The following is a 26,037-nucleotide window of genomic DNA, read 5'->3' on the forward strand; positions in this document are numbered from 1 at the left end:
TATATATATGCGTGACTTTGCATTTCCGAGTAGGAGGTCCAGGCCGGTGATTACTCGCCAGCGCCAGTGATTGCCGAGCATCTCCGATGGGCAGGAGAACTGTTTGTAAACAAAACAGTTCTCCTCCCTGTTAGCTTGTGGCATAGCACAGCCTTGAAAGCAGTGTGCTTACAGTGAAGCACACGGACACAGCACATAGTAAAACAGCACGAAGCACACAGTCAACCCTTTGATCTCCCCGCATGTTAACCCCTTCTTGCTTTTTTTTTTTTTTTAGCACTGATCACTGTATTGGTGTCACTGGGGATGTCAGTGACACCAAGTCAGTTCCCCCCAATGTCAGAATGCTGATCGCCGCCATTACTAGTAAAAATAAAAATTCCAGTATATATACCACCATTTGTAAATGCTCTAACTTTCAAGTAAACCAATTAATTTATATGTATTGGGATTTTTTTTTTAGCAAAGATATGTAGCACAATACATTTTGGCCTAAATTTGCCGAAATTTGATTTTTTACATTTTTTTTAACTAGACATGTTTAACCTCTTCCCGTCCGCCCTATAGCAAAAACACTGCTACAGGGCGGCACGAGTGCGCAAAATCACATATAAATACGTGTGTCACGGATCCCCCACACGCCACGCCCACAGTGACTAGCTAACCGAGGCGCGCATGTGCGGCCGTGACTTGGGGTATTGAGGGAATAAAGGGGACTTAACTTTGAATATATAAAACCGTATATAAGACCAGCCGTGATATACTTCCACAGCCCGCGCTACCTTTTGGCCACCACCAGGTGGAAACTCCACTCCAATCCAGCTGGTCGACCACACACACTGGCAGATACAAATCTTATATACTATCTGGTGCACTGATTAGAGTTGAGGACCAGCTTAGTAACTACACACCCTTCTAAGGTCCCTCCAGCTATGCTATAGCTTGAATCCCGGTGTGAATCACTCTTCAACTGTCCACACACCCACCAAACCAGACACACCACAGAAGATAGCCTGCCACCACCCAACAGTTTATCCGCAGAACGGTCTGCTGGGACACCCCACACACACAGATCTCCCTCCGGCCGATCTGTTACCTTTTACAATCTGCACGCAACCTGCCCACACACACAGTGCAATTGCATACAGATTGGCAATGAGCTTGACCGAGCGTTTAAAGGCACTAAAATACGATACAATCTAATCCAATCTAATCTCTCCAATCTAATCTCTCCGAAGATATGAGCACGAGCTTAAATACACAGAAGTCACTAATTAATTTTAAGATTTAATTTCCAAAAAGTGGGCAGTGCATAAAATATGTACAAAATATAAAGTTACAGAATTACAAAAAATACAAGAAGACATACAAATGAGTATTCACTATAAAAAAAAAGGGAATAAAACAGAATAAAACTTTTACCAAGATCTATCCTGCTACTGGAGCAAGTCAGAGCGTCAGCAATGCGTCAGTCAAATCGAACTGGCTCCATACAAATTACAAATGTCCCAATGCCCGGGTACTCCATTTATGGGGATATGGACGTAGGCAGGACATTAGTCTTCGGCCAATTGACCCTGGGGGGCTGCTCCTGTACCTGCCCACAGGATGTTCTGGGTGCTGACCTGCCCAAGTTCAATCGGACTAAGAGGGGCTTGAAACACCAAGTCGGGGATTGGATTTCCGACACCAGCGCATCGACCCGATCGCGACAGTACCAAACACTGTTCGACTATCGCACTCCAGCGCCACCTAATAATTTCCTTAATTTTCCTGGCCTTCTACCTAATACACAAATATGGTTTTTATATGCTGATGTAGCCTACAGAGTGCCCAAACAGAAAGGAGTATGTTCATCTCTCTGCAACTAATATTTTAGCTTTTATGAGAGATGAAACATACCCCTTTTGATGGATGGATGGATATACTTTTAGCTCCCTGCTGTCATGAAGCCGAAAAGTCTGGAGCCACTTCCTCCTAAACCGGTTTCCCCAGAAGGTGACAACTTTATTAACACAAAGGTGTCACATCCAGGAAGCTGGGCTTTTCAGCCGTTAATTGATGCCTCTGTGTCTGAGTACCTCTGACTGAATATACATTTTTAATGACAATGGAATGTCACTACAGTTACAATTACATATTGCTACTGATCACATCTTATCTACCCAAATCTGTACATTTATGTCACATGTACGTTGCATCATGTCACATGTACGTTACAACGTGATTTTGCATTTCCGTTATTCACGTCCGTCAATCACAGGGTCCCGGTCGGTGATTACTCGCCGACACCCGGTGATTACCGAAGATCCCTGACAGGGAGGAGAACTGTTTTGTTTACTAACAGTTCTCCTCCCTGTCAGTGCGGGCACACTGCTTTGGATGGCTGTGCACAGCACAGTCATCCAAAGCAATGTGCTTACAGTGAAGCACACAGACACTGCCCCATAGTAAAACATTCCCTGAACACAATTAACCCTTTGAGCACCCCTCATGTTAACCCCTTCCTGCCTAGAGCCATTAGTACAGTGTCAGTGCTTTTTTTTTTAGCACTGATCACTGTATTGTGACAGTGGGAATGTCAGTGACAGCAAGTCAGTTCCCCCAGTGTCAGAATGTCTGCTGCAGTCACTCTTTAAGTCGCTGATCGCTGCCATTAATTATAAAAATTAAAAATAATGTAAAAATACCCGTACATATACCGCCATTTGTAAACACTAAAACATTCACGTAAACCAATTAATTTACACGTATTGGGATTTTGTTTAGCAAAGACATGTCGCAGAATACATTTTGGCCTAAATTTATGAGGAAATTTTATTTTTTTTATTTTTTTACTGGACATGTTTAATAGAAAAAAGTAAAAAATATAGTTTTTTTCCTCAAAATTGTCGGCCTTTTTTTTCTATAGCACAAAAAATAACAGAGGCAATCAAATACCACCAAAAAATCTCAATTTGTGGGAAAAAAAGGATGCACATTTAATTTGGGTACAGCATTCCATGACCACGCAATTGTCAGTTAAAGTAACGCAGCGCCGTAATGCAAAAAATTGCCTGGTCAGTAAGGGGGTAAATCCTCAGGATGGCAAGTGGTTAATAGCAAAAAGTCTTTTTTTTATAGTGCAAAAAATAAAAAGGCACAGGCGATCAAATACCACCGAAATAAAGCCCCATTCCCAATAAAAAAGGGACATAAATTTAATCTGGGTGCAGCGTTGCATGACTGCGCAATTGTCAGTTAATCACTTACCCTCCTAAGGATTTCCCCCCCCCCCCCCCTTCCTAACCAGGCCATTTTTTGCATTACGGCGCTGCATTACTTTCACTGACAATTGCGCGGTCATGTAACACTGCACCCAAATGAAATGTTCGTCCTTTTTTTCCCACGAATTGAATTTCTTTCGATGGTTAAAAAAAAAAAAAATTAGTGACCAATATAGCCACCCTTCTATTCAAGAACAGTCATAAGCCTTCCATTCATGGAGTATGTCAGTTTCTTGATCTGTTGATGATCAACTTTGTGCAGCAGCAACCACAGCCTCCCAGACACTGTTCAGAGAGGTGTATTGTTTCCTTCATTGTAAATCTCCTGTTTAAGAAGGGCCTACAAGTTCTCAATAGGGTTTAAGTCATGTGAGGAAGGGGGCCATGTCATTATTTTTTCATCTTTAAAGTCTTTACTGGCTAGCAATGCAGTACTTCAATGCATGCAATGGAGCTTTGTCCTGCATAAATATCATGGTCTTCTTCAAAGATGCAGACTTTTTCCTGTACCACTGCTTGAAAGAAGTGTCTTCTAAAAACTGCCATTGGGTTTGGGAGTTGATTTTGAGTCCACCTTCAACCTGAAAAGGTCCAACTAGCTCATCATTAATAATACTAGCCCCTCCTTGCTGGCGTCTGAGTCAAAGTGGAGCTCTGTGCCCCTTACTGATCCAGCCATGGGCCCATCCATCTGGTCCGTCAAGAGTCAATCTCATCTCATCAGTCCATAAAACCTTTGAAAAGTCTGTCTCAGATATTTCTTGGCCCAGTCTTGACGTTTCAACATATGTTTCTTGTTCAGTGGAGGTTGGGTTTCAGCCCTCCTTACCTAGGTAAGGCCTCTGAGGTAGGTTGCAGTTCTGCAGTATGAGAGCATTGGAGGATATTGGGTTCCTGGTAGCTTCACATTGGATTCTTCTCAAATCTTGAGCAGTTAATTTGCGTCTTTTTTTCTCAACGCGTTTCTTGCGACCTTGTTGACTATTCACAACAAAACGCTTGCTGGTTCTGTGATCACGCCCCAATACCTTAGCAATTTCAAGAGTTCTGCATCCCTCTGAAAGTCTTTTTTTGCCCATTTTGTCTGAGCAGAAGAAGCTGCCTAATAATTATGCACACTTGATATAGGGTGTTGATCTCCTTAGGCCACACCCTCTCTCACTGCACAAATACACATCACCTGACATGCTTAAATCCAATAAGCTTTCAAGTTTATACAGTTTTGAGTTGGACAACAAGCATAAAAATGATGATTTGGTCAAAATATTCACTGCCTAATAATTGTGCACGTAGTGCATTATGCCAGTAAGTGCCTCTCCTAATGAAGGTTTGGGGCATTTTTTATGCCTCTAAAAGCTGAATCTAAATGCCACAATATGCATGGACACATTGGTTGAAATATAGCTGTGTATAAAGCCACAAAAAAAGCCTCTAAAAGCTGTGTTTTTTTTGCCTGTGTCACCTAACATGTGTGCCAACACAGCACAATAGTGTGCTACAAAAAAATCTTCTGCCATAGGAGATCAGGTCTTCAATTGAGAGGACATAAATATTTATCAATATGGTTACCTAGGATTCACACAACTTTCACACAAGATTCAGGCTTTGTGCACACTGGGCTTAAAAAACACCACTTTTACAGGTGTTTGTCCTTTTAATTCAGCCTGTAAAAGCACCTTTATATTACAAACAAATGGAAACTACCCCAATCTATAACTGGTCTTTGTAGCATGGAGCACATGAAAAGGTGACACATGTTAAACAACAAAAAAGAAAAATTCCCAGCTCAATTTACCGATCAGCCTGCAACCAACCGGACTGGCCTAACAGTTTGTATTAAAAACAGGGGTGTCAGGATCCAGGTGTTCTGCGGCATCGCGTCGGGCGGCGCATGCGCAGAACACCCACTCTCTCTACCCGGCGGGCGGTAGGACCTGGTCGCGCATGGCAGCGGCGGGGTTCGCGCATGCGCACTCGGGATCACGGACGCGCGCCTGGCACCAATGACAGCGGGAGGCAGGCTATTTAAACGCAGGAACAGGTATGTTAGTTGCCGTTTGGTCTTGTATCCTGTGTCCTGTATCCTGTTCCTGTGTTGCTGTATACTCCGTTGCCGACCTCTGCTTGTTCCTGATCCTGCTGTCTCCTGTTTGACCCCTGGCTTGCCTGACTACTCTTCTGTCTGATTCCTGGTACTGCATTTGCCCGCATCCTGCTGAACCTGGCTTGTGACCTGACCATTCTTAGCTCGCTCCTCTGTACCTTGTTGCCCGCATAATACCGACCGGCCTGTCTGACCACGCATACCGTATCCATCCATCCATCCGGTTTGGGTCAGACCTGTGTATCTGTCTGCCTCTTCCAAGTAGATTCCGTTCCTGCACTCCCCTGTCAGTATTCTCTACCACCGCAGGACGCACTCGGGGGTCGCGACCTGGTTTCAGTCTGCACCAAGTCCATCCCCACCATCAGGGGCCCTGGTGAACAGCAGGCTGGGACTTAGACCCCGCGCCCTGGGAGCGTCCGTGCGGTGGGCTGCTAGAGACTCTGCCAGGCGGCATAACAGTACCAAACGGCCAAAAGATGACGGAACCTGGAAGAGGACCTTCCCCCCTGGAAAATATGTGCCAGCATCTGGCGGCTCTTACTCAGGCGGTAAGGGCGCTGGAGGAGGGCTATAATCACCTGGATGGTCGGATCCAGACCCTAACCACCACTATTTCGGCCCCCCAAGATCATAGTCCCTCAGCTCCGGCCAGTGGTACCACTGAAACCCTGGCCGGACCAGCAGCACCTACACCTACACTTATGCCAGAACCTCATGTTCCTGTCCCAGAACGATTCAGTGGGAATCGCACCAAGTTCAGAGCATTTCGTAATGCCTGCCTGTTGTACTTTAGGCTCCAGCCACGTACGTTCGCGACAGAAACCGTGAAGGTGGGGTTTATTATTTCTTTGCTACTGGATGAACCCCAAGAATGGGCGCATCGACTATTAGAGATCCAGCAACCACCTCAGCTGGAATCTGTGGCAGCATTTTTTTGAAGCGATGGGCCTCCTTTACGATGACCCCGAACGAGCAGCATCAGCTGAATCGGCCCTTCAGTCTCTCAGGCAAGGTCGTAGGCCTGCAGAAGAGTATGCGGGTGAGTTCAGGCGGTGGATGGGAGACACGCAATGGAACGACGCTGCCTTGCGCAACCAGTTCCGCATAGGCCTGTCTGAGTCCCTGAAAGACGAACTAGCCAGGGTAGGCATACCAGCCACACTAGAAAATCTCATGACCCCTGGATACGCCGGAACCAATGCAAGTTGGGCTAGCTCGTCCCTCCCTAACACCTGAAGAGCATCAAAGACGCCGCCGCAACAACCTGTGCCTCTACTGTGGGGAAGCTGGCCACATGGTACGTTCCTGTCCGGTGAAGGCTGGTAAGTGCACTTCTGTTTACTCTGCCACACCTACCACAGCCAGTCACAATGTCAATTATTTAGCGGTACCCATTTCATTCCAGCTCCCCGGAAGGGTCGTGACGGCAACAGCGATCATTGATTCCGGGGCCTGTAGCTGTTTTGTGGATCTGGACTTCGCGGCTCGATTCCAGATTCCCTTACAGGTTAAAGAATGTGGGTTTAATATTTTCCTAGCCGATGGATCTCGGATCAAGTCTGGGGTGGTGGATCAGGAGACCCCGCCTCTCTGTGTGACTGTATCCGAGACTCACCGGGAATTCCTGTGTTTGAATGCTATCTCCTCCCCTCTGTTTCCAATTATTCTGGGGCTTCCGTGGCTGCGGGCCCACGACCCCCAGATTAATTGGAAAGCCGGTACCCTCCGGTTCGGCTCTCCATACTGCCAAGAGCATTGTTGTCCACATGAGCCGGAGGCCCCACGCACACTATTCTGCGTAGATACTGACATGGAGCTGACACAACTCGTCCCTTCAGTTTACCATCAATACCTTGACGTATTTAGTAAGCGGGGAGCTGACAATCTTCCTCCGCATAGGGCCTACGACTGTCCAATCGATCTGCTCCCGGGATCTGAGGTACCCTTCGGGCGGATCTTTCCTCTATCAGAAAAAGAACTAGGTGTACTAAAGGAATATATTGAGGAAAATCTTCAGAAGGGGTTCATACGCCCCTCCACATCCCCGGCCGGGGCGGGTATTTTCTTTGTTGAGAAGAAGGATAAATCCTTAAGGCCCTGTGTGGACTATAGGGAGCTTAACAAGATCACGGTAAAGAACCGTTACCCACTTCCTTTAGTACCAGAACTGTTTCAACGACTCAGGACTGCATCTGTTTTTACGAAGTTGGATTTGAGGGGGGCTTACAATCTGGTCCGTATTCGGGAGGGAGATGAGTGGAAGACTGCCTTCCGTACTAGGTTCGGGCACTTTGAGTACCTGGTAATGCCCTTCGGTCTGTGTAACGCCCCCGCCACCTTCCAGCACTTCATTAACGATGTGTTCAGGGACTTCTTGGATATTTTTGTGGTCATCTATCTTGATGATATCTTAATTTTTTCTGCATCTCTGGAGGAGCATAGGGGTCACGTCAGGGTAGTGCTGGAAAGGCTCCGTTTGCATGGGTTATACGCAAAGGCAGATAAATGCAGTTTTGAGCAGCACAGTATCCCCTTCTTAGGCTTAATTATTTCTACTACTGGAATAGCGATGGATCCACAGAAGATCTCCGCAGTTCTGGAATGGCCGGTGCCGTTAGATAAAAAAGGGGTTCAGCGGTTCATTGGCTTTGCTAATTTTTACCGGAAATTCATTAGGAACTTTTCAGGCCTAGTATCCCCCATCACGCAACTTACCAAGCAGGGAGTGCGTTTCAAGTGGACATCTGAGGCGCAGGAAGCCTTTGAGTCCCTAAAGAGGTTATTCACCGAGGCCCCAGTATTGAGCCATCCTGATTCTTCACTACCCTACATCTTGGAGGTGGATGCTTCCGAAAACGCGGTTGGGGCTGTGCTTTCCCAAAGGAAGGGCATCAAGGAACTGATGCATCCCGTGGCATTTTTCTCCAGGAAACTATCTTCGGCCGAAAAGAACTATGACATAGGGGACCGAGAACTCCTGGCCATCAAGGCAGCGCTGGAGGAGTGGAGGTACTTTCTGGAAGGAGCCGTGCACCCGATATTGATTTTCACGGATCACAAGAACCTTGAATATTTAAGAACGGCGAAGCGCTTGAGACCAAGACAGGCTAGGTGGGCACTTTTTTTCTCTCGGTTTGTGTTTCATATCACTTATAGGCCTGGATCAAAGAACACGAAACCAGATGCTCTTTCGCGGATGTTCGAAGACCCAAAGGAGGCCCACAAACCTGACACCATCCTGTCGTCTGGTAATTTTTTGGCATTACAGACTGAGCTACGTTCCCAACTACAGGCAGCATCCATAGGGGCTCCAAAGGTTCCAGGGGTGCCACTACAGAATAGAGACGGATTATGGTGGAAAGGAGAACGAATCTTGGTACCTGACGAATCTCACACCACGGTCTTGGGCCATTGCCATGACCATCCCCTGGCTGGGCACTTTGGGACCCGGAAGACGTTGGAACTTCTACAACGTATGTTCTGGTGGCCCAGCATGTCCAAAGATTGCGAGGCTTACGTAAAGACCTGCGCGGTCTGTCAAAGGAATAAGCCTTCCAGGAACAAGGCTTGGGGGCTCCTGCGACCCTTACCCATACCCAACAGACCGTGGGAAATGATTTCGATGGATTTCATTGTGGAACTTCCTCCATCTCAAGACCATACCACCATTTTCGTGATTGTGGACCGCCTATCCAAGATGGCCCACTTCTTGCCTCTCAAAGACACACCATCCGCTGCGGAGACGGCGCAAATCTTTGTGAGAGAGGTGGTGAGACTCCATGGAATTCCTAAGGATATAGTTTCGGATAGGGGTGCCCAGTTCACCTCCAAATTTTGGAAAGCACTATGCGAGACCTTGGAAATCAAGTTATCTCTCTCCTCGGCATATCACCCACAGACCAATGGACAGACCGAACGCACAAACCAGACCTTGGAACAATATCTCCGATGTTACACATCATTTCTTCAGGACGATTGGCTAACTCTTTTACCACTGGCCGAATTTGCTTACAACAATGCTAGCCACTCGACTACTCAGCAATCCCCATTTTTTGCCAACTACGGCTTCCACCCGACCTTTTTACCTGACACAATTCCTGAAAGTTCGGTGCCAGCTACACAGGACATGTTGCACTTCCTTTCTGCAAACAATAAGGTCTTACAAGAAGCAATCCTGAAGGCCCAGGAGGGCAGTAAGAAAGCCTTTGACAAAAGGAGAAGAGGGGAGCTTATGTTACACCCAGGGGACCGTGTCTGGTTGGCCACGACAAACCTTAAGATGATATGCCCATCGCGGAAATTGGGACCGAGATTTATGGGCCCATTCCAGGTAAAGAGGAAGGTTAACGAAGTGGCGTACGAGCTCGTACTCCCAGAATCCTTTAGAATACACCCGGTATTTCATGTATCGCTGTTGAAACCCGCGGCACCGGACCCATTCCCGAACCGGAGATCTAGGCCTCCTGACGCCATAAACGTTGATGGGGAGGAGGAATTCGAAATTGAGACAATTCTAGACTGTAGGAAGAGGGGGGGTCAGACCCAGTTTCTCATTAAGTGGAAAGGGTATGGTCCAGAGGAGAACTCATGGGAACCCTCCCAGAACATTCATGCCTCTAGATTGATTCGGGATTTTTTTGACAACCACCCACGCAAGAGAGAACTGTTGGGCATCCGGCGGCTGCCCGTAGGGGGGGGGCAATGTCAGGATCCAGGTGTTCTGCGGCATCGCGTCGGGCGGCGCATGCGCAGAACACCCACTCTCTCTACCCGGCGGGCGGTAGGACCTGGCCGCGCATGGCAGCGGCGGGGTTCGCGCATGCGCACTCGGGATCACGGACGCGCGCCTGGCACCAATGACAGCGGGAGGCGGGCTATTTAAACGCAGGAACAGGTATGTTAGTTGCCGTTTGGTCTTGTATCCTGTGTCCTGTATCCTGTTCCTGTGTTGCTGTATACTCCGTTGCCGACCTCTGCTTGTTCCTGATCCTGCTCTCTCCTGTTTGACCCCTGGCTTGCCTGACTACTCTTCTGTCTGATTCCTGGTACTGTATTTGCCCGCATCCTGCTGAACCTGGCTTGTGACCTGACCATTCTTAGCTCGCTCCTCTGTACCTTGTTGCCCGCATAATACCGACCGGCCTGTCTGACCACGCATACCGTATCCATCCATCCATCCATCCATCCGGTTTGGGTCAGACCTGTGTATCTGTCTGCCTCTTCCAAGTAGATTCCGTTCCTGCACTCCCCTGTCAGTATTCTCTACCACCGCAGGACGCACTCGGGGGTCGCGACCTGGTTTCAGTCTGCACCAAGTCCATCCCCACCATCAGGGGCCCTGGTGAACAGCAGGCTGGGACTTAGACCCCGCGCCCTGGGAGCGTCCGTGCGGTGGGCTGCTAGAGACTCTGCCAGGCGGCATAACAAGGGGTTTAGTTTGCACACATTTGCAAATATATGTGTAAGCTGCAGAGCCTCTTCATGGCACCCTTTTGTTTTCTGAAGTCCTAACTCTATAATTTTGAGAGCCTCCATAGTAGAAGCACATGTATATTGATGGATAGACTGAGGGCAGGTTAGCTGGGAGGGAGCCCGCCCCTCCTTAAATTGTTACTAAACCCAGGAGCCTGCATTCACTATATCTGGTCTCCCACAGTACACAGAGCATGGAAATGCAATTGTTTTAGTAAACATAAACTGCTAAACACTTTTTCTCATCTGCAGTTAGAGCAGTCTTGTGACTTCTATCAGTGTCCAGTAGAGCACTGGTTAAAGCTTGTAGGAAGAGTTTTCTTTCTGCTCTAGGAGGATGCAGAACCCCTGACCTCTGTATGGACAGTGGTGATCGGCCCTGTGCTGATACTCTCCAAAGAAAAAAAAAATCTACCAATACACACCAAACTGAGCTTGTACAGAGTATCTCCACACGATATGTATTATCAGGAGATAAGAGAGGGGCACTGGAAGAAGGGGAGAATTAGAGAAGTCAGGATCAAACATTCTTTTTATACAATGCAGAGGATTAACCCCTTTGGTTCTATAGTGGGTATAACAAGCATACTTTACTACATATACAGACTGATTTTACTGTTGTGGTTTTAATAACACTTTAAAGGCACAGAGGTGCACTGGACACCCATTATGTAGCACAATGGCAGCTAAGGTGTCCAGTGCACCTCTCTCCAGTATATCAACAGTACGAACAAATGGCAACTGCCTCAGTCTATAACTGGCCTTTGCAGCAAGGAGCACATGGAAGGGCGACGCATGTCAAACAACAAAAACTAAATATTTTCACCTCAACTTACCTCACCTCTATATTATGCAGGCCATATATGGGGAGAAAACCGGCCGATTTTTCTTTAAAAAAACGAAAAATCAGTCGTTCAAGCGGCCGACGTTACCAGGAATGGAAAAAAAAAAAAAAAAAAAAAAAAATCGGCCAATTTTCATCCCGTCTACAGCCGGCAAAAAGTGTCCCTGCAGAGAGCTCCGCTATTTCTTTGACAGTTCTTTGACATTTATAGCGGTTGCAACAATGTATCTATTTGTATCCATTTAGGATACAGATGTTTTTATTCGGAAACCAATAGATACAATGTTGCAACCGCTGTAAATGTCAAGGAACTGTCAAAGAAATAGCGGAGCTCTCTGCAGGGACACTTTTTGCCGGACTGGAATTCCTCTTCTTCTTCATCCTCTTCTTCTTCACAGCAGATCAACGATTGTGGTAAAGATCTGATGATGTAGGCTCTTTACCATGTGATCAGCTGTGTCCAATCACAGCTGATCACATGTAAACAGGAAATGCCAGTTATCAGCAGTCCTTTCCTCATGCTGGTAGCGCGTGAGGAAAGCTGATAAGCGGCAATCCTCAGAGGGTACATCTACACTGATAATCACGGCACTGTATCATCGGGGCCCTGACTATCAGTACAGCTCCTTCAGTGCCCATCAGTGATGCCTCTCAGTTAGGGTTGCCACCTCATCCCTTTAAAACAGAACACATTAATTACACAGGCTCTGAGGCTAATTTAATGCAGTTAAGGGACTAAGTGAGTTTAACTGCCACCCAGCCACAGAACCTGTGCAATTAATGTGTTCGGTTTTAAAGGGATGAGGTGGCAACCCTACTCTCTGCGTCCATCAATGCTGCCTATCAGTGCCCATCAGTGCCGTCTATCAGTACACATCAGTCCCACCCATCAGTGCTGCCTGTCAGTGCCGATCAGTGATGCTAGTCAGTGTCACTTCATCAGTGCTGCCTGTCAGTGCCCATCAGTGATGCCTATCAGTGCCTCTTCATCAGTGCCACCTATCAGTGCATCCTCATTAACGCATATCAGTGAAGGAGAAAAATTACTTATTTACAAAATTTTGTAACAGAAACAAAGAAAAACTTTTTTTTCCCAACTGTGTGGTCTTTTTTTGTTTGTTTAGCAAAAAGTGAAAAATCCCAGTGGTGATTAAAGAACAAATAAAGAAAGCTCTGTCCATCTCAAAAAATGATAAAAATGTCATAAGGGGTGAAAGTGCCCAGTAGGCAAGTGGTTAAAGCGGTAGTAAAATCTCAAAAAAACCTTTTCCCCTGCAAGGCAATGTCATAATGTGCTGGTATGCACTGCATACCGCGCATTAAGTGAAACTTACCTGACACCACTGACAGGGATTCCGTTTTCACTTGGTCCCTTTTCTGGGTTCGTGGGCTCCAGCAGCTTGAATGGCCGAGCTGCGATGACATCACTCCCATGTGTGCAGGATACACTTTTTACAGCACGCAGGTCTGAAGGATTGGCACAGGCATACTGTTCCTTCACAAGTAAATATCTCCTAATCAGTGCATGTTCAGGAGATATGTACAGTGCCTACAGGTAAGCTTTATTATTGGCTTTCCTGTAGGTAGAAGGTAAAAAGCAGACTTTAGTCTAGGTGCACACCTATGCGTCTTCCGTTGCGTTTAACATGATTTCCTATGGGACACGTTCACATCTCATGGTTTCACCCGGACTTGCAATTTTGCAATGTTGCAATTTTGGTTCAGTAGACTTCAATGGAGACACTGCAGAAATACATGTAGTGCGTTTTTGATGCATTTTGTGTTTTAGTCTGCCCAGCAAGTTGGAAAAAAAAAAAAAAAAACACAAAATACATCAAAAACGCATGTGCAAAATTGCAAAAAGCACTGCAGAAACAGATCAAACGCAAACTGCATAGGTGTGAACCTACCCTTACCCCCAGCTCATATCTGTGGGGGTGGTGCCGCTGCCGGACCCGCACAAATGTCTGCAGCCGCACCACCTGCACCGAGGAATGCGGGACCCGCACAAATGTCTGCAGCCGCACCACCCGCACGGAGGAATGTGGGACCTGCGCAAATGCCTGCAGCCGCACCACCCGCACCGAGGAATGCGGGACCCGCACAAATGCCTGCAGCCGCACCACCCGCACCGAGGAATGCGGGACCCGCACAAGTGCCTGCAGCCGCACCACCCGCACCGAGGAATGCGGGACCCGCGCAAATGCCTGCAGCCGCACCACCCGCACCGAGGAATGCGGGACCCGCGCAAATGCCTGCAGCCGCACCACCCGCACCGAGGAATGTGGGACCTGCGCAAATGCCTGCAGCCGCACCACCCGCACCGAGGAATGCGGGACCCGCACAAATGCCTGCAGCCGCACCACCCGCACCGAGGAATGCGGGACCCGCACAAATGCCTGCAGCCGCACCACCCACACCGAGGAATGCGGGACCCACACAAATGCTTGCAGCCGCACCACCCACACAGAGGAATGTGGGACCCGCGGGCGGGTGACATTACTTCTAATGGCACGCCGCCTGTACTGGAAATCGCAACCATACTGGGAACCTCAGCTCCCGTGCGGGCTGCGATTTCCGAAGTAGTGCAGGGACTTCCTCCTTGTGTATCATGGGGCACAGGAATCTATTCAAATGAATGGGCTCTCGTGTCCACTGCGGCCCACATGGCTACACAGATGTGAACCAGGGCTTACTACCACTTTAAGCTGCGTTTCTCCTGCCAGGTGTACAAGACGTTCAGGGCAGTGTGTGTGAGGTCTCAGTTACAACAATGGGTGAATGTTGGGTGAAAACACTGATAAGCAGACCACATTGAAGCAATGGAGGACAGTCTGGGGTCTATACTATCTGTCACCAGTCATGGGTAGGATGGGTAGTCCTATCCCCGGGTATGAACACTGCTGGTGGCCCTCCTCTGCTGCAGGTCCTCACTAGTGTTGTCCCTCAGCTGGTCCCCCCATCAGATACCTCCGGAAGTTCTTAGGGGAGAAGCTCAGATCCAGACTCTGCAGCCATCGGAGGACATCTCTGGGCACGCCGGTTCTACGCGGGGCTTCGGGATATGAGGAGGACATGGAGACAGCAGAGCAGTACAATCCCACTGCACACTGAGCCGAGCCGCGTTCTCCGCTTCCATAGCAACCGCTGCCATGCCTACAGAGCAGGAAGCGCTAGGACCAATCACAATGCAGCTCTATCGTTCTGCCACCCCCCCTCTCCTTGCACATTTGCTTTGTAAGAAGCTGATTCCGGGTCATGTGACTGGTGATGGCCAGAATTGTATAGGAGAGAGCAGGGAGGCGTGGCTTGTGTGTGAACCTGTGCTCAGCTCTCAGCGCAGTCTGCTCATACTTTCTCCCACAGAAATTCGTCACCTTTGTGCTACAATTCATAGTACAGGTCATGGTGCAGTGGGGACACACACTGCGCCTCATTTAACCTCTTCAAGTCTGGACCAATTTTTAGCTTTCAGTGCTGTCACACTTTGACAATTGTACGGTCATGCAACACTGTACCCATATGCATTTTTTAGAATTTTTTTGAGACAAAATATTCTTTTGTTGATATTTATTTCACTTGGTTTTTTATTTTGTGCTATTTAAATGAAAAAGACCAAACATTTTTTTAAAAAAAAGTTTTTTTCCTATAACATTTTGTAAATAAATAATCTTTCTTCATAAATCTTGGCCAAAATGTATCCAGCTATCTTTTTGGTAAAAAAAAACCCAAATCAGTTAATAAAAAAAATATATATTTTAAAAAATTTGTTTTACATTTTTATTTTATTTTTTAATATTAATATTTGTTTTTTTTTTTTTTACATACTGTTACCCTAGCAGTACAGTGTCATTATAATGACACTGTACTACTTGGGGGGGAATGATTTATTTATTTTTACACTGATTGCTTGTACACTGATAAAGGCTGTAAAAACAATAATTTCTCCTCTCTGGGTGCATTCCTGCAGCCATTGAGAAATACTGTGCGAGCTGTGATTGGTCACAGCTTGTCACATGGTACAAGGCTGTCGTGAATAGCCTTGTACCATGTGACCTGTGTGATCATTCACAGAATTCACAAGTAGTAAACAATGTCAGGAAGTGACATCTTGTTTACTGCTGTTCATATGATTGCTGATTGGCCAATCAGTGATCACATGAATCAGGACCTCACACGGCGGTCCTGTACATCGATCTGTGTGGACACAGCAGGCACAGATCGCTGTGCTGCATGCTCCCAGGGTGCACGCACACAGGCAATGGATGCGGGGGGATGTTTAGAAATGTCCCCCAGCATCGGCAACACTTCCGTCCGGCCGTTTTGCGGCATGAGCCGGACAGGAAGAGGTTAATGAGCCAAACATGACCTCAACAAAAGTCTGTCCAAAAACTAGCACTCTGAGTGATGGGTGCTGTCCTGCATATAATATAGAAAGCATGGCAGATTTTCTAGGTTCTTTCTTCACTACATAGCTGTGTGGAAATCTAGACATGTGCAACGCACCACACTGCATGCCTGCTGTGCCGCATAGGCCCCGTTCAGATATCACCTAGCTGAAACAGGCGTTCCTGCTTGTGATTTGTAAAGCGTGATTTACACACAGAAACACGTATCATGCATAGAGCAGCCCACTCACTTCAATTGGCTGCCCTGTATGCCTTTGTCACCCAATGGAAACTCCAATCCTTTTTGAGCGACAAGCTTAGCGTGATTTTTAACCGCGCATTTTGCTGTGACTGTCACAAGATTCTGTTGCATGACAATCACAGCAGAATTTCTCTGCGTTTGAGTACCATTAGGAATAAGGGGTTTGTCGTGATTTGGAATCGCAGTCAGAATCGCTGCAGTTCTGCCCATGATTTCCAATTGCCTTATGTGAATGGAACCTACAGGGTTAATTCACCTTTAGCAAAAACTGCCTATGCAGGTAAGGGGTGTCTGTAGCTAAAAACAAACTGCAGCTCTGACTAACGTTGGATAAAAACCTTACTATACAGCCGTGGCGAAACGTTTTGAGAATGATGCATAGTTATATAGTTAGTCTGGCTGAAAAAAAGTCAAACGTCCATCCAGTTCAACCAAAAAAGAAGTTATGATCCTATACCCACAGTTGATCCAGAGGAAGGCAAAAACCCCAGCAAAGCATGATCCAATTAGCTCCTACAGGGGAAAAAGTTCCTTCCTGATCCCCCGAGAGGCAATCTGATATTCCCTGGATCAAGTTTACCTATAAATGTTAGTAACCAGTTATATTCTGTGTATCTAAGAAAGAATCCAGGCCTTTTTTAAAGTAATCCACTGGGCTGGCCAGAACCAACTCCTGAGAGAGTCTATTCCACATTCTCACAGCTCTCACTGTGAAAAAAAAACATTTCCGTTTTTGGAGGCAATTTCTTTTCCTCCAGACATAAAGAGTGCCCCCTTGTCCTCTGTGATGACCTCAGGGTGAATAGCTCTACACCAAGTTAACTATATGAACCACTGATGTATTTATACATGTTGATCATATCCCTCCTAATCTCCTCTTCTCAAGAGAGAATAAATTCAGTTCCTCTAATTTTTGCTCATAGCTGAGCTCCTCCATGCCTCTTATCAGTTTGGTTGCCCTTCTCTGTACTTTCTCCAGTTCCCCAATGTTCTTTTTGTGAATTGGTGCCCAAAACTGAACTGCATATTCCAGATGAGGTCTTACTAATGATCTGTACAGGGGTAATATGATATCTCTCTCTCTGGAGTCTATACCTCTTTTAATACAAGAGCTTTAGAAACCGCATCTTGGCATTGCATGCCATTATTATGCTTGTGATCTACCAGAACCCCCAGATCCTTCTCCACCATTGATTCCCCCAGTTGTACTCCCCCTAGTATGTATGATGCATATATATTCTTAGCCCCCAAGTGCAAAAGCTTACATTTATCAACATAAAACCTCATTTGCCACATAGCTGCCCAATTAAACAGTGCATTGAGGTTGGCTTGTAAATTGGATACATCCTGTAAGGACATTATTCCACTGCACTGCTTGGTGTCATCTGCAAAGGCTGAAATGGGATTTTTAATCCCAAAACCTATGTCATTTATAAATATATTAAAAAGTAAGAGTTCCAACACTGAAACCTGGGGTACACCACTGACAACCCTAGACCATTCAGAGTATTAATCATTAACCACTACGCTCTGAATACGATCATTTAACTAGTTTTCTATCCATTTACATACAGATTTTTCCAAGCCTGTAGACTTCACCTTACACATTAGCCGTGTGTGGGGAACTGTGTCAAACGCTTTTTCAAAATCCAAGTATACCACGTTAGCAGCCACCCCTCTGTGCAAGGTTTTGCTCACCTCCTCATAAAAAGAAATCAGATTTGTTTGACAACTTCTGTCTTTCATGAATCCATGCTGTCTGTTGCTTAAAATATTTTTTCCAGCAAGAACTCATCTATGTGGTCTTTTATTAAACTCTCCATTATCTTCCTAACTATATAAGTTAAACTAATAGATCTATAATTACTTGGTAAAGATTTTGACCCCTTTTTAAATATTGGCACCACATTGGCCTTACGCCAATGCAGTGGTACTATGCCATTCATTAAAGAGTCCTTAAAAATAAGAAACAATGGTTTTGAAATGACAGAGCTCAATGCTTTAAGGACCCATGGGTGTATGCCATCCAGTCCAGGTGCTTTATTCACCTTTATTCTGTCTAAATATTTCTGGATCATATCAATTGTGAGCCAATGTGGATCATCTGGAGCTGTGTCAATATCATGCCCATTATGGACAAGAGCTCCCCCATGCTCCTTTGTATAGACAGAGCTGAAGTAGGTATTTAATAAATTTGCCTTCTAGATTATTTTGTAAAGAGCCTACATGCTCGAACCGGACATTTTCACTATTAATCAGGGGCAGACTGACAACTCATGGGGCCCTCCGGGCAATAGGGGATCATGGGGCCCCTGTGTCCTTGCCCACACTCAAAAAAGCCAATGAAAAAGGTACCAGGGGCATCTCATGGGGCCCCCTGCTGACTGCCCTAGGGCAGTACCCAAGTTTCCAAATGGTCAGTCCGTCCCTGCTATTAATATATTTGAAGAATTTTTTTGACACAAATATTAATTTTCACAAAGTCTGCTGCTTCAGTGTCTTCAGATCTTTTTGTCAGATGTTACTATGGTATACTGAAGTAGAATTACAAGCATTTCATAGGTGTCAAAGAGTCAGTATTTGCAATGTTGACTCTTCTTTTTCATGACCTCTGCAATTCGCCCTGGCATGCTGTCAGTCAACTTCTGGGCCACATCCTGACTGACGGCAGCCCATTCTTGCATAATCAATGCTTGGAGTTTGTCAGAATTTGTGGAGTCTTTTTTTTTGTGTTCACCTGCCTCTTGAGAATTGACCACAAGTTCTCAATTGTGATTAAGGTCTGGGAAATTTCCTGGCCTTCAACTTAACATTTCGATGTTTTGTTCCCCAAGCAACTTAAGTTATCACTTTTGCCTTATGATAAGGTGCTCCATGATGCTGGGAAAGGCATTGTTCATCACCTATTATTATTTTTGGATAGTTGGGAGAATTTGCTCTTAGAGGATGTTCTTTTACCATTCTTTATTCATGGCTGTGTTCTTAAGCAAAATTGTTAGTGAACCCACTCCATTGGCTGAAAAGCAACCCCACATATGAACGGTCTCAGGATATTTTACTGTTGGCATGACACAGAACTGATGGTAGCGCTCACCTTTTCTTTTCCGGACAAGGTTTTATCCGGATGCCCCAAACAATCAGAAAGGGGATTCATCAGAGAAAATGACTTTCCCCCAGTCCTCAGTAGTCCAATTCCTGTACCTTTTGCAGAATATTAGTCTGTCTCTGATGTTTTTCCTAGAGAGAAGTGGCTTCCTTGTTGCCCTTCTTAACAGCAGGCCATCCTCCAAAAGTCTTTGCCTCATTGTGCATGTAGATGGACTTTGAAGCTGCCTGCTGCTATTCCTGAGCAAGCTCTGCACTGGTGGTGCCCTGATTCCGCAGCTGAATCAACTTTAGGAGATGGTCCTGGCACTTGCTGGACTCTTTTGGTCACTCTAAAGCCTTCTTCACAACAATTGAACCTCTTTCCTTGAAGTTCTTGATGATCCAATAAATGGTTGATTTAGGTGCAATCTTAGTAGCAGCAATATCCCATTTGTAGCAAAGCAATGATGACTGCTCAAAACTTGTGGCCAGGGCTGTAAGTGTAGACCATTTACATACCTCTATCATCTTGTCCTATCTACACAAGATAGCAGCTTCCTTGGCTATAAAGAAAAGAAGGGGTTAGTTCCCTTTTAAGTCTCATGAGAGATATGCCTCCTCTAAGATTGCAGTTTCATTGATGCCAGATAGTACATCTCTCACCATACTTCCGGCACTGTGACTACTGGAGTTGCAATTCTCATACTCAAGAAGCCGTCTTGTCATTTATCTGTTCCCCTCAACCCTTGGCTATTAACAGAACACTTTGTATAATACGCCAGGTCCTGTAGCAGTGTGCCCTTTTCTTGCCTTCATCAATGGCAAGCATGGGCTCCTTTAGAACTATTCCCCACAATCCCTCCTAAGTTCAGAAGGACCACACATGATGGGATAACAGTGATTAAACAAATGAGCTACCAGCAGGTGTTGGGTCTTCCAGTGCTGTGTCCTGCGTGTGGGCCACTGGTTAGTTGAACATGCAGATATCTTGCAAGTCCCAGTCATTGCCGTGCACCACATCAGCTGTACTTGGAGCGCTGAGTTCCTACTGGGGTGGACCTGTGCATGTAGCCAACAGCTAGTGCAATCAGACAAGAGTTGCCAGTTACCTCCTCAAAGCAGAGCAAGAGCGGGAACCCCTTTGGACTTTTCTGTGAGAGGGATGTTACTCTGCAGGGAACCCCAAGTTTTTAAATTGGATTGAATTGACTCTTAGAAATTGTTAACCTGTATTGTGCTGCCATCTAGCACATTCTTTAGGAACTACTCCAGGCAGCTTTTGTTCCAAATGTAGCATTATTTTGCCTTTGTTCTGTTTCCTTGAATTCTTTACCTTCCTTTGTCTATTGCACTCCTTCAGTAAACTCCCAGTTAAAACAGACCTTTTACCCTTTCATTAAAAATAACATTAGCATACAGCTCTGCTTACTGATATGAAACAGTCTTACTTTCATTGATTAAACAAGCATGTTTTGTTTTTACTTACAATTAAGGTGTTTCCATTTCTTGGTTGAGTGAGGCACTGATGATGTAATCCTGACCTCACAGCTGCAACCTGGGAACTTCTTGTTACTTGTTCCAGGAGGGAGGCCCAGAGTTCTAGACACAGTTCTTGGAAGTAAATGAAGATGGATTCATCTTCGCTAGTGAAAAATCCCACACCAGACAAAGTGTCAACTTTATCACTTCACACTGTGTTTTGTGCATCCGATATCTCTATAGTGCGTAAATGGTGAATGACTGCAGACTGCTTCTACAAACATTTGTGAAAGAATTGGTCACTCTCAGGAACTCAGTGAATTCAAGCGTGGTAGCGTGATATTTCTGTGCAATAAGTCCATCCATGAAACTTCCTTGCTACTAAATATTTCAAGGTCAACTATTAGTGGTATTATAAAAAAGTAGAAGCAACTGGGAACAACAGCAACTCAGCTACAAAGCAGTAGCACATGTAAAATAATAGAGCTGGGTCAGCGCATGCTGAAGCGCACAGTGCACAAAAGTCACCAACAGGGGCGGACTGACAACTCATGGGGCCCCCGAGCAAGAGGGGATCATGGGGCCCCTGTGTCCCTGCCCAAACTCAAAAAAGCCTATGAAAAAGGTACCAGGGGCATCTCATGGGGCCCCCTACTGACCCCGGGCCCTCAGGCAGTCTTCGAGTTTCCAACTGGTCAGTCTGCCCCTGGTCACCAACTGTCTGCAAAGTCAGTAGCTAAAGACCTCCAAACTTCGTGTGGTCTTCAGATTAGTGCATAGAACAGTGCATAGAGAGCTTTATGAAATGGGTTCCTTGGCCAAGTAGCTGCATCCAAGCCTTCCATCACTAAGTGCAATGCAAAGCGTTGGATGTAGTGATGCAAAGTATGGTGCCACTGGACTCTGGAGCAGTGGAGACGTTCTCTGGAGTGACAAATCACACTTCTCTGTTTCGCAATCCGATGGACGTGTCTGAGTTTGGCGGTTGCCAGGAGAACAGTTCTTGCCTGACTGCATTGTGGCAAGTGTAAAGTTTGTTGGAGGGGGGATTATGGTGTGGGGTTGTTTTTCAGGGGTTGGGCTTGACCCCTTAGTTCCAGTGAAGGAAACTCTTAAGGCATCAGCATACCAAGACATATTGGACAAAGTCATGCTCCCAACTTCTGTGGGAACAGTTTGGGGATGACCCCTTTCTGTTCCAGCTTGACTGTGCAACAGTGCACAAAGCAAGGTCCATAAAGACATGGATGAGCATGTATGGGGTGGAGGAACTTGACTGGCCTGCACAGAGTCCAGACCTCAACCCGATAGAACACCTTTGTGATGAATTAGAGTGGAGACTGCGAGCCAGGCTTTCGGCCGACATCAGTGCCTGACCTCGCAAATGGACTTCTGGAAGAATGTTCAAACATTCCCATAGACACACTCCTAAACCTTGAGGACAGCCTTCCCAGAAGAGTTGAAGCTGTTATAGTTGCAAAGGGTGTGCCAACTCAATATTGAACCCATGTGACTAAGACTGGGATGCCATTAAAGTTCATCTGCGTGTAAAGGCAGGCATCCCAGTACTTTTGGCAATATAATCTATATACTGTATAATAAATAAATACTGTATAATAATAATAATATATATACATATATATATATATATATATATATATAATTACAAATTATAACAGAAAGCAGATAGTGATATCTGCTCTCTGTTCTAAATGATCCCATAGTGGGCAGGAGTAGGTAACATACTATATAACAGGTGTATAAGAGTCCAGGAGTAGTTAGTAGTATAGGACCATACCACTGCTTTCATGCAACGTTTCCTGATGTAGAAACCCCATGCAACCCTGCCAAGCTCTGTACTTACCAAGATCTCTCCACTGAACTCTATAAAATTGTTTATACATGGTATAATAAAGATTCATCAGAGTAGAGGTTTGAAGCTGTTATCACTTTTGTGAAGGGGAGGTGATACATTTGTATGAATAGTTTACAAACCATTGTCAGCATGCACATTTGTAAATGTAACACGAGATTTATTCAGAGCCTAATATAAATATTGTGTAAAGAAAATATTAAATATTGGCCGCATTATTTATCTGAAATTATATATTATCATCCTATTTATAGATAGCACTGCTGGAACCATGTACATATAAAAATATAGATTTTGTTTAGATAAAGGAACCTTAGTAATTCCTTGGAATTTATTTAACCGCTTCCACACTGCCCTATAGCAGAAATACTGCTGCGCAAAATCACGTACTGTATATATAAGTGATTTTGCATTTCTGGGTAGGGGGCGTGCCCTACCCACGCCTGCGCCAACATTCGCAGCCTCAGCTGTCAATCACCGGGTCTCAGCCGGTGATTCCCCGCCGGTACCCGGCGATCTCCGAGTATTACTGATGAGAGAGAGACTTGTATGTAAACAATACAGATCTCTCCCATGTCAGCTCCTGCACACTGCTTTGTATTGCTCTGCAAAGCAGAACAATACAAAGCAGTTTGCTTACAGTGTAAAGTACACACAACCCACATAGTAAAACAGCACACAGTTAACCCTTTGATAGCCCAGATGTTAACCCCTTCCTGCCCAGTGTCATTAGTACCGTGTCAGTGCTTTTTATTAGCACATATCACTGTATTGGTGTCACTAGGGATGTCAGCGGCAGTTAGTTTTCCCCCTCAGTGTTAGAATGCCCGCTGCAATCCTGCAGTCCCGCTATAAGTCGCTGATCACTGCCATTACTAGTACAAAAAAAAAAATTCCAGTATATACTGTATACCGCCATTTGTAAACGCTATAACTTTCTTGTAAACCAATGAATTTACACATATTGGGATTTTTTTTTAGCAAAGACATGTAGCAGAATACATTTTGGCCTAAATTTATGATGACATTTGATTTTTTTACTGGACACATTTAATAGCAAGAAGTAAAAAATATGTTTTTTTTTCAAAATTGTTGGTCTTTTTTTGTTATAGCGCAAAAAATAAAAAACATTGAGGCGATCAAATATCACTAAAAGAAAGCTCTATTTGTTGGAAAAAAAGGACGTAAATTTCATTTTGGTGCAGCGTTGTATGACTGCGGAATTGTCTGTTAAAGTAACACAGTGCCGTATCGTAAAAAATGGCCTGGTCAAGAAGGGGGGGGGTAAAACCTCTGGATTGCAAGTGGTTAAATTGACCATTTACCAAAAAAAAATTGGAAACATACATGTGTGTAGTAATAAGTTATTATACAAAGTGGATTAAATGGGAAACAAATCTGAGTTTATCAATGAGGTATGTTTGTATTTTGCATAATGCCAACTAATACTTGATAAACTCTTCGTAACTTCTTTTGCAGGTAAATATCTATAAATGGTGGAACAAAGCAGAACTTTTCCCAAAACAGCTTGAGAAAAATAATGTTCTTTAGCAAGGGACATACATTCCACATCAATCATTATGGTACCAAAATTAGTGTGTGCTGTAAACTGCCTCCAGCATTGTTCCGGTTTCTTTCTTGCCGGGGGCTGCCATCTTGCTGAAGCCCAGAGTCCTTGAGCAGCAGTACACCTTTAGGCCAGCCTTTCTCAACCTTTTCAAAACTGAGGAACCTTTGAAATAACTTTCTGTTCTCAGGGAACCCCTGCTAATAATTACTATATCTACAACTCATGATACACTAGTGTGAAGGTCAGTGGGAAGAATACTCCTTAAATATGTGGTCATTGGGAAGAAATACCCCCTTATACATAGATAAAAATATCAATGGTGTCAGTGGGAACTTATCTGAGAGGTAGGAATTGTTCATTGTTCAGGGAACCCTTAGCAACCTTTGGAGGAACCCTAGGGTTCCATGAAACCTTGGCTGAGAAACCCTACTTTAGGCTGTCAGCAGATTGGCCTCTAGTGGCTCTAAATTTTTAGCAAAGTGCTGAAAAATAGAGAGCAACTGAACATGTGCAGAGCAGGGTGAGACAGTGTATTACTGGATTTAAACAGTATATGCACTTATTTTAAATGTGTTACATAACTTTCGTTTCAATAACCCCAGTTACATCCATTTTAAAACCCAAGCTGTAACAAAAATATGTTGAAGAATCCAAGGGTGTGAATACTTATGCAAGATTCATACTGGTAAGAGGTAGTCTTCACAGTGAAAATCTCCATGGACCTGTAGTTTAAATATGTATAACATAGTACTGGACACCTCTTAGTTGCCATGGCATCTGTAAAAACATGCTCTGTCAGGTGGGACACCCTGACTTTAAAGTAGTTCTAAAGACTCCAGGTTTCGTACCTTTATGCACTCTATGCACGAAGGTAAAAAAACCTTCTGGATTTAGCAGCCCCCCCCCCCCAACACTTTCAAGAGTCCCATCGCATTGCAGCAATGTCCACGAGAGCCTTGGTTCTCTGGGGACTCTCACTCCTGATTGGCTGAGGCAGCAGCGGAAGCCACTGGATCCTGCTGCTGTCAATCGCAGCCATTGAGCCAATCAGTAGGGGGAGGGGGCAGGGCGAAGCCACTGCTGTGTGTGTCAATGGTCATGTAGAGCCGTGGCTCGAGAGTGCACCTGCTCAGGTGCCCCCATAAGAGGGAGAGGCCAGGAGCACCGGCGGGGGACCCGAAAAAATAAAGATCTGTGCTGCTCTGTGCAAAACAACTACCCAGAGCAGGTACAGTGGATATAAAAAGTCTACACACCCCTGTTAAAATGTCAGGTTTCTGTGATGTAAAAAAATGAGACAAAGATAGATCATATCAGAACTTTTTTCACCTTTATTGTGACCTATAAACTGTAACTCAATTGAAAACAAAACTGAAATCTTTTAGGGGGGAGGGGGAGTAAACATAAAAAAACTAAAATAATGTGGTTGCATAAGTGTGCACACCCTCTTATAACTGGGGATGTAGCTGTGTTCAGAATTAAGCAATCATGTTAAATAGGAGTCAGTACACACCTGCCATCATTTAAAGTGCCTCTGATTAATCCCAAATAAAGTTCAGCTATTCTAGTAGGTCTTTCCTTACATTTTCTTAGTCGCATCCTACAGCAAATGCCATGGTCCGCAGAGAGCTTCCAAAGCATCAGAGGGGTCTCATTGTTAAAAGGTATCAGTCAGGAAAAGGGTACAAA

The 26,037-nt window shown here is 45.2% G+C and overlaps 1 protein-coding gene across 1 annotated transcript in view; it reads right to left on the bottom strand.

The window, feature by feature from the left end:
* The window catches only part of SPATA4 (spermatogenesis associated 4), a 38,815-nt gene extending 23,951 nt beyond the window's left edge, over positions 1–14,864 (bottom strand). The window contains exon 1 of the mRNA XM_089684012.1: positions 14,660–14,864. Within this exon, the coding sequence (XP_089540138.1) occupies positions 14,660–14,766 (107 nt within the window). The 5' untranslated portion in view covers positions 14,767–14,864. The remainder of the gene's footprint in view (positions 1–14,659) is intronic.
* Positions 14,865–26,037: the final 11,173 nt, after the last annotated feature.

This window comes from Staurois parvus, unplaced genomic scaffold (assembly GCF_062004578.1).
Source record: "Staurois parvus isolate SC_StPar_1 unplaced genomic scaffold, SC_StPar_1.0 ptg000334l, whole genome shotgun sequence".
NCBI classification, from domain to species: domain Eukaryota; kingdom Metazoa; phylum Chordata; class Amphibia; order Anura; family Ranidae; genus Staurois; species Staurois parvus.